This window comes from Tachysurus fulvidraco, chromosome 12 (genome assembly GCF_022655615.1).
Source record: "Tachysurus fulvidraco isolate hzauxx_2018 chromosome 12, HZAU_PFXX_2.0, whole genome shotgun sequence".
Taxonomy (NCBI): domain Eukaryota; kingdom Metazoa; phylum Chordata; class Actinopteri; order Siluriformes; family Bagridae; genus Tachysurus; species Tachysurus fulvidraco.
This window is the reverse complement of record NC_062529.1, coordinates 23,142,840-23,152,839: the sequence shown is the minus strand read 5'-3', so window position 1 is coordinate 23,152,839 and position 10,000 is coordinate 23,142,840. Positions and strand designations below refer to the sequence as shown.

The 10,000-nt window shown below is 40.9% G+C and overlaps 1 protein-coding gene across 1 annotated transcript in view; it reads left to right on the top strand.

Annotated features, from left to right (window-relative positions):
* fmn2a (formin 2a) overlaps positions 1-10,000 on the top strand; it is a 54,419-nt gene that overhangs the window by 8,129 nt on the left and 36,290 nt on the right. The window contains exons 3-4 of the mRNA XM_047821131.1: positions 3,641-4,773; positions 4,964-5,108. Of these exons, the coding sequence (XP_047677087.1) occupies positions 3,641-4,773; positions 4,964-5,108 (1,278 nt within the window). The remainder of the gene's footprint in view (positions 1-3,640; positions 4,774-4,963; positions 5,109-10,000) is intronic.

Sequence of the window (10,000 nt, the reverse complement as noted above, 5' to 3'; positions counted from 1 at the left end):
CCCTCAGCTTACCAAACAGGGGGAAAAGGATACAATAAGATCCTCAGATTCTTTTACTTTATTTTATTATTTTATTAACTCCAGCGCTTTAGAACAAAATAAAACTTCACAATAAGTCTAGCATCACTGTAAGTAAATGCATTAGCAAACTTCACTACGTATTAATGAATACTTAGCACACCAAAACACTGTAGATGTGGATGAAGGATGTTGTAGCTTAGTGGTTAAGGTGTTGGTCAGGAGTTCAAACCCCAGGTTCACCAAGCATATACTGCTGGGCCCCTGTGCAAGGTCCTTAATGCTCAGTTGTATAAAAATGATGTAAACACTGTAGCACTGGAAAAGAGTGTCTGAAAAATTCTGTAAATGTGAACAATGTTTAAAATCTGATTGATCGTGTGAAGGTGTTGGATTAGGAGTGTATCGTTAGTCATGACACACTCACTCTAATATGTCCTTCATTCATCAAGCTGGATATTAACCTAAAATCATGACAAGAAATTCATGGAAATCTGGGAATCCTAATCGTGCATCCAGTGCATCAGTGTTTTGGCTTCCCATTATATGAATAATAAAAGAGAGTAAGCAGGCTGACATACGGCATACCCGTGGATTACGGCAAGGATAGTTCTTTAATGAGGGATTCCTCTAGGGTAAAAAAAAAGGAGGACAGGTTCTGCCAGTGAACAATTCTGTTTCCTTCTCCATGGCACAACATTCGTCTTTTAATGTGGCGGGACACTTCATTAGAACCGGCACAACAATATGTGACTGATCTGGTGTGATCTGGTATGTCTCAAGCTGCAGTGAGTTGTTTACTCCACAGTGTGTGAACACATTCAAGCACATTTCATTTACAGCATTTGGCAGACACCTTGATACTTCTTTTGATTTCGATTCAACTAAGCACTCAAGGGTTAAGGACCTTGCTTCGTCCAGGGCCCGGGTGTAGCGGGATGGTAGTCCAATGTCCTAACCACTGAGCTACCACCCTCTTTGACAAGCACGACATCACATGTCGTTCTTTTTTTCTGACATAGCACCAGAAAAGAAGGTAACAGATTTCTAGCCTGAACAAGATTCAGCAGGACCATTTGCTTCAAATTCAAAACAACAATTAGAAGAATCCTTTATTTTGTCACAGATACATTACAGCACAGTGAAATTCTTTCTTCATGTGTCACAACTTTGAAGGTTGGGGTCAGACATGATACAGTATACCACCCCTGGAGCAGAGAGGGGTAAAAGCCTTGCTCCAGGGCCCAACAGTGGTAGCTTGGCAGTACTGGGGCTTAAACACTAACCTTCTGATCAACAACCCAGAACCTTAACTGCTTGAGCCACCACTACCACATACTGTTGCAGGTCCCATGTGTGATGTTCTCAGTATCAACCATCATAGATATCTGTTGTTGTTTTTTTTTTTTCCATTTTCATGGTCTGGTCATTTACAGGTGATTGGAATTCATCAACATTTTCATGCGAGTATAAAGAAAAATCATTTGTTTTAGTAACTTTGATAAAAGATATATAAATATGGCTTTGTGTTGTAGAAGCTTCAATAAATCTGAGTGTCAGGGATCAGGGGAGGAAACCGGAGTACCCGGAGGAAACCCCCGAGGCACGGGGAGAACATGCAAACTCCACACACACAAGGCAGAGGCGGGAATCGTACCCCGACCCTGGAGGTGTGAGGCGATCGTGCTACCCACTAAGCCACCATGCCCCCGGGAAAAATTGTTCTTTAACAAAAAAAAACATCTAATGTGAAGAATTGTTCTTCATTTTAAGGTTAGAAGGAGTCTCTAGTGTCAGTACTTCAGTCAGTCTGAGGTAAACTTTTTAGGGAGAGTCATCGGGATAGATGAGGGATTTCTCAGGAGCATCATGAGATTATTTCCTTATTCTTTTTTTTTTACCAGTACACTTACAGTTCTTTCTGCCGGTGTAACGGAAATACGCTAATGGGACATGTTCAGTTAGTGTAATCAAATGAGTGATGGTCTTGGCTGTATGTCTGATCAAAAATGTCTGAGGTCTCTGTTGGCTTTCAGTGTGAGACGTGTGGTTTTCCCTGTTGATAAACTTCCAGGGAATTTTAGTGGTTGAAGATCAAATTTGAGCTGAAATGGGTTTGTATCAATGTTTACTTTAAAGATTCAAACCTTTGTATAGAAAAAATAACCATTTAACCGTTAAAGGTGGGGTCTCCGATTTTTGAGAAATACTTCAGAAAACCGAGTCGGGCCGATAAACTAAACAAAAAACAAAACAAACGTGTAGCCAATGAGCAGAAAGGGGCGTGTCTTGTCAATATGGGCAGAGAGAGTGTTCAGTGCGCAAGTGTGACATTAGCAGAAAGCGGTTTTAACATTGACATGGAGGATAAAAACAAAGAAAGAAAGAGAAGAAAGACTTACGATAAGAAGTAGGACGTGTTAATATAGGATCAGCTTTCCAGCACTGGAGAGAACTGAAGGAGCAGGAAGTTGGTCACATATTCACAGGTTGGAGTTTCCCGAGTCAATAACTCCTGAGCTAAACGCTGTTACTACACAAATAACACCTCTTTTCTATCGTAGTAATGTAGAGAGGCAGCTACAACCGCGTTTTGTGTAGTAACAGCGTTTAGCTCAGGAGTTATCGACTCGGGAAACTCCGACCTGTGAATATGTGGCCGACTTTACTTAAGATGCCGAGGCGCTTTTTTCCTTCTCGATAGGTGAGTAACGTTGGTTTTGCTTTGTTACACAGAACTAATATATGCCTTTGTCCTTTACATCATTATGCTTGTGTGGCATTTTTGCTTGTTTGTTTATCTACAATCGTATCGTTCTTCCCTTCAGCTATGATATAGACACTTTTCTTTCCATTAGTTGCCTGGGTTACGTATGTATGTGTGGGCGGAGCTATCGATACAGGGGTGGGACCCGTTTGGGTTAGGGGCGTGTTTGTTTCGGTGATTTTATATGGCAACATTGGCTTTCAAACATTGGAGACCCCACCTTTAACTTTTTTTTATGAAAATATTACTTCCAATATTCTCAAGAAAAGCAATAATACTTCTGAAACGCTACAAATTTTTAAATTCCTGAGTGTTTACTTTCATATGAGCTTCATATTAACACTGTGTAACTCGATAAAAACAGAAGGAAAGTATAGTTTTTGGTCTCTGGCTCTGGGAAAAAGATAACATGATATCGCATAAGACACTAAATGTGAAGCTATTTCATTTGTTTTTTTTGTGGACATTCCATAAACATTAACTGTTGCTATAAAATGACAAAATATATGTCATGCTATTCTTTCGTAATAATAAATAATTGTACTTGATTGCAAATTGCTGTGTTATAAGGGGAATAAATGACTTTGTGATGTATTGGAATTGAAAAATAATCGTGGTGGTAAGAGTGAGTCAAATTTTTGCCTGTTACACTCATTTGTCATTCAAGAATATCTTTTTCGGACGTATGACTTAATGTAAACTATTACAGAAATCTTTTTATGACAAACTATTTTACTATAAAGAATTATTTTAAAAAAGGTTTGTGTAAAAGTTCTACAGATTCAAATGATTCCTTTCACATATGTTTATCTTCAGCTCTACTATTTTTTATTCCTCCACTGTTCTTCCCTGTAGACCAAGCCCACTGTTCCAGATCGAAATTCTATACAAATGGATGAATTGGAGAGAATGATCAAGGAGTTAAGAGAGAAAATTCGATATCTGGAGCAAGACCACCGACCCCTGAACATCCCCTCTGAGATATTGACAGGAACGGCAGATGGTGTTAATCTTGGTCATGCGTTTACAAAAATCAGTAAACGGATGTCATCTTACCAGTCGAGGTCAGTCCAAACCTCTCCGGTCGAGGAGGACTTCAAGTTTATAGTGCCTTCATCCGACCAGTCAGGAGCTTGTGATTTAACTGACAGCACCACATCATCTGTGGTACAGTTACACAAATGCCAAATTTTACAACAGGAGGCCACAACACACAGCTTTCCACCTCCTCTACCTCCTATTCTGAGTGGTCCAGCTGTATCCTCAGATTCTCCTCTTATGGCCTCGACTTTGGGACCAACGGAGTCAGTAGTACCAGCTCCTCCATATCAACCGGCTTCTTGCCTCCTGACAACATCTGTTAAACGTCTAGTGAAGGTCCCACCTCCTGCCTCACTTCTACTACTTTCAAGCATTAGACCCCAACAACCACCAACTCCAACTCTTCCAGGCATTAGACCCCCACCTCCACCACCTCTTCCAGGCTTTGTACCTCCACCTCCACCACCTCTTCCAGGCTGTGGACCTCCACCTCCACCACCTCTTCCAGGCTGTGGACCTCCATCTCCACCACCTCTTCCAGGCTTTGTACCTCCACCTCCACCACCTCTTCCAGGCTGTGGACCTTTAAGTTCATCACCTCTTTCAGGCTTTTTACCTCCACCTCCACCGCCTCTTCCAGGCTGTGGACCTCCACCTCCACCACCTCTTCCAGGCTGTGGACCTCCACCTCAACCACCTCTTCCAGGCTGTGGACCTCCACCTCCACCGCCACTTCCAGGCTGTGGACCTCCACCTCCACCGCCTCTTCCAGGCTGTGGACCTCCACCTCCACCACCTTCTCCTGGGTGTGGGCCTGTTCCTCCACCACCTCTCAGCTCGATCTCAGGGGGTTCCTCTCAGGACTCTGTCCTTTTGAAGCCAGTCATAGAGCCCCCACAACCTATGAAGCCTTTATACTGGACCAGAATACAGCTACATGCCAAAAAGTAATCATTCGCCTCATTGAGCATAAATGATGTGTGTATTTTTGTTTCAACATATGAAGTATATGAGTAATATGTGCACAGTTATTGCTGGAGAATAACCATAGCTAAACTTAGGTCTTAATCAGTATAAAATCCTGCCTAGTGTTTCTTTATCACAATATATGGGTTTCTTTTTCTGCTTTGGCCACAGAGAACCAAACACACCCCTGGTATGGGAGAAGGTGGAGGAGCCACATGTTGACTTTGAAGAGTTTGTTGAGCTTTTTGCCAGACGTGCGGTGAAAGAGAAGAAGAAACCGATCTCTGATACCATCTCCAAATCCAAGACAAGACAGGTAAAATAAATCTGTACTGTTTAAACTGTGTCAAAAAGTCATTTTTTATTTGTTTTCTTCTAAATTTATGTAGCTAGCATGTAAATGGTTAAATGATATTTAAAAATTGCTTCTTATTCTCAAGATGACTTGTAGGCTGATTGGCATTTCTAAATAGTGCATACTCTATGAATGGCTGCATGAGTGTGTGTGATTGTACCTTGTGATGGGCTGGAGCTTCATCTAGGGTGTCCCCACCTTCATGCCTGGAGTCCTCTGGAATATACTCCAGGCCCAATATGACAGTGCATAGGACAAGCAGTACAGAAAATGGATGGATGGATATTACTGTTTCGTAATTTGTACCATGTAAAGAATGTAATGAATAGTTTATATGTTTTGGGAGAAAAATGTAAACTACACTATTGGCTAACTAAATCCTGTGTGAATAGGAATGTCTTCAGCTCCTTAGATCCCTTAAAATGAACAGATGTGTTATCCGGGAAAGAAAATCTTAATGCCTCTTTTCCACCGGAAAGAACTGGGTGCTGGTTCAGAGCTAGCGCTAGTTCTGGTTCAAAGTTGGTTCCACTGGTGAACCTTCTAAGAACCGGTTTGCCTTTCCACCGGCTAGAGAGCATCACAGCGCCGAGTGTGACGTCACTGTATACGTGTCACGTGTCCCAGCAACGTTAGCACAGCAGCGGCAAAAACAAACACAACAACAATGGCGGATGTTGCTTTACTGTTAATGCTCATGGCTTTGCGAACCTACATTGGCATCCAAACGCGGCGAATAAAACGTGTACGTGCGGCTCCGTGTAATCTGTATAAACGGAGGTTGTAATCGATAAAGTACATAACGTTATTTTATCGTTAACACAGAAAAAATGTTAGGCTTAGCATGTAGCTACATACTATCATGTGTGCTGATAATGCATCATATCGCGGTAAAGTAAAAGTGTATTAAACATTAGTATACTTAAGGTACATTATCAAAAGCGCTAACAATAGCCCCGCCCACAGCTCCTGACGCAAGCGGTTCTTAAGTCTAGACCAGCAACGTTTTGGTGCTACTTAAGAACCACTTTTCCTGGTTCGGAGCCGGTGCTTTGGCGGTCGAAACAGAAAGAACTAAATTAGGCTCTGGCTCCGAGCCAGCACTCGAATTGCCTCGGTGGAAAAGTGGCATAAAGGCATCCAAGCCAACAAAAGTTCCTGTAAAAAGTATTCTGTAAAGAAATATTTAACATTTAGATTTACGTGAACAGACTGTGATAATGACCTACGGAAATGTGTTTGGAACATCTTTGTTAATAAAAGTTTAAAGATAAAGCCAGGTTTACGAACATTTACAGTATTTGGCAACTTACCAAAGCAACTTTCATTTATCTCATTTAATCGACTGAGCGGTTAAGGGCCGTGCTCAAGGGCCCAGCAGTGGCAGCTTGGCGGTCCTGGGATTCAGCTCACGATCTTCCAATCAGTAGTCCAATGCCTTAACCACTGAGCTAAAGTTGATCAAATAAAAGGTTTCTCAGGAAGTACTTAAAGTAAATAATTTCATTTAAAGAGATTCAGCATACTAACACGGTTGGGCACCTAAGATGTACTGAGCTTAGAATTGGACCCTGAGGGATGCCTTAATTTCGCCTTAATACCTTTCTGTGGTGATCCTGCTGATGAACTGAGAGCACCACTGCATTTAATGCAACGCTGCCTTTCTTCTCTTCAATGAAGTGAGCTCATTTGCAGTTTGGTGTACATAGAGTATTGTTAATATGAACGGAATGACAATTTAGATGGCTTTCCGGGCCATTTGCCTTGGAAGGTTGCGCTATAGCCCAGCAGAGAGACTTATTTTAGACGTGTGAAACCTACAGCTGTTTTTGATCAGTTGTGGTAAAAGAGAAACAGTGACGTGAAATGAGTTCTGACAAAGAGAAAGTGTTTTTATTCTGGATGGTTCTATAAAGATATAGTCTGTCTGCAGCTGACAGACTCGATCCACAGAGATGGTTTAAAGACGGATAAAACCACAGAGTAGATTTACGCCTTTGATTTATTGGTGTTTATTCATCAAATCTGATCTGTCGAGTCAAACCCTTATTCTGGGCAGAACACATGTGGATTTAAATCCATTGAAACGACTGAACTTATCAACAATCATTTTATCACATAGTGCAAGTAGAGTAGCAGAAGTGATCACAACAAATATTTACAGCTACAAACTCATTGCTAACTCGGCTGACACAATTCCATTTACCAATACCAGTCTAGACCTAGTCATGGAGATTTGTAATCATTTTTTGTATAGTATGTTGCAGTGGTGTAGTCTAGTTTTTTGTAGTGAGTATACTGTGATTTTTCCCCCCCTCCCGGCCTCATACGCACCCATCCTAGAGCGACACCCCATAGGCACCACCACACTATCTAATGCATAAAATATGCATCTACATGTAATTAAGAGCATTATTAAAGACTGCATATGTGTTATCAACATTCACATTTATTATAAGCAACAAAAGACAGTCAGCTGATAAAACCTGTGCTCCAGGTCCCATATTCATATAACATTTAAGGCTAAATGTAGCTCTTAAAGGTATAAAGTTCACTCAAAAATGAAAATTGTGTAGTTTCTTTCTTCTGTTTAACAAAAAAGATGATATTTTGAAAAATGGCACAGTTTTCATTTTTGGGTGAACTTTATACCTTTAAGTTACATTTAGCCTTAAATGTTATATGAATATAGGAACTGGAGCTCAGGTTTAATCAGCTGTCAATTTTCAATGTACATTTAAGAGTGAACAATAAACATTTGTTCAGTTTTATCACCAACACTCTTTCATTGCAGAATATTATGAACTGAACAAACTGGTAGCTTTTACAAAGATGTCACCCGAAGCTGCTGTAGCTTTAGGCGCAGGGTTCCGAAAACACTCAGAGTGTAGTTTGGGTCTGCTTTCGTTTCAGATCTTCTTTTACATTAGTTAGTTAATTTCAAATTTGCGCCAAAAAAGACCGTCAAGCAACTCATTTTCCTCCTCGGTAGGTGACGTCAGATCAGGTCACAGGCCACGGAAGCCCCAGTGGTCCAAAAACGTTAGTGATTCGCAATCGCGACCACATTCTGTGTTCGCAACACAGTGCGGGGTGAATTTATGAATGAAAGTTCTGTCAGAAAACGATATTGTTACGTATCCTCACGCTTTTTAAGTGTGTATACGGAAACCCTTGGCCTTTCCTAGTGGACAAACGGCGTATACCTGCGTATTACGTAGACTACACCACTGGGATGTTGGGAAGTACCATCATTCTCTGTGAGAATTCACAATCAAGGACCTTCACATGGAAAACCAACATATCTCTACTTTTTCTGTTTTCTTTTTTCCCCATAAGGGATAATCCACTGTGAATCATCAGTTCCCACCTAACTCTATCCTCAGCATCCGCTACTCTCGCACCAATTACCTTCATGTCCTAATTTAACACATCCATATATCTCCACTTTGTCCTTCCTCTTGACCTCTTACCTGGCAGCTCCATCTCCAGCATCCTTCTACCAACATAACCATCTTCCTTCTCTGTACATGTCCAAACCATCTCAATCTGCATGTTCTAAGGAAATTAACCATATTAGAAATAAACATAGTTGTTTTTAGACTGTATGACATGACCTGGCACGAAGGTTGATTATTATTTATATAACAGTGGTTCCTGAACTGTTTTTATTCCTTTTTTTTTTTTTTTTTAAGGAAAATTCCCAAAATTAGCACTTATTTTTTGCGAAAATGAAAACGACACATCATGTTTTTATTTGATTATATTTACAACACTGGAGACTCCTTCCATGAATGTTTAAACCTTTTTTTACAACATCCATTCATTCAATTCAACTCAATTCAAGTTTATTTGTATAGCGCTTTTTACAATGGGCTTCGTCTCAAAGCAGCTTTACAGAACATAAACATAGAAAAAAGTTAAACATAAGGAGAAAAAAGAATTAATATAGTAAAAAATTAAGATATATATAGTTCACAGTGTGTATATATGTATGTATGTATGTATGTATGTATGTATGTATGTATGTATGTATGTATGTATGTATGTATGTATGTATTTATCCCCAATGAGCAAGTCTGAGGTGACTCAGGCAGCAGTGGCAAGGAAAAACTCCCTTAAATTGGTAATGAAGAAACCTTGAGAGGAACCGGACTCAAAGGGGAACCCATCCTCATATGGGTGACACTGGGGGTGAGATTACAAATATACAGTCAAACAAGTGTTGAATTGGTGTAAAGATCACATGGAGTTCAGATCTCCTCTTGGTATCATAGAGTCCAACTGGAGCTGGTAGATCTGCAGATGTCTCAGGATTTTCAGAGTCAGCCTCATCTCAGTGGAGGTCCAAAATCTTCATTGCACATTCATTCATTCATTCATTCATTTTCTACCGCTTATCCAAACTAACTCGGGTCACGGGGAGCCTGTGCCTATCTCAGGCGTCATCGGGCATCGAGGCAGAACACACCCTGGACGGAGTGCCAACCCATCACAGGGCTCACACACTCTCATTCACTCACACACTCACACACTACGGACAATTTTCCAGAGATGCCAATCAACCTACCATGCATGTCTTTGGACCGGGGAAGGAAACCGGAGTACTCGGAGGAAACCCCCGAGGCACGGGGAGAACATGCAAACTCCACACACACAAGGCGGAGGTGGGAATCGAACCCCCAACCCTGGAGGTGTGAGGCGAACGTGCTAACCACTAAGCCACCGTGCCCCACTTTTTTACAACAGTTTCTGACCAATCAGAATTAAGAATTCTACAGTGTTGTGTTTTGTGTTAAATTAAATTACTTTGTGTTAAAGTAAATTACTTCTCCCAGACATATCTCTCTTAT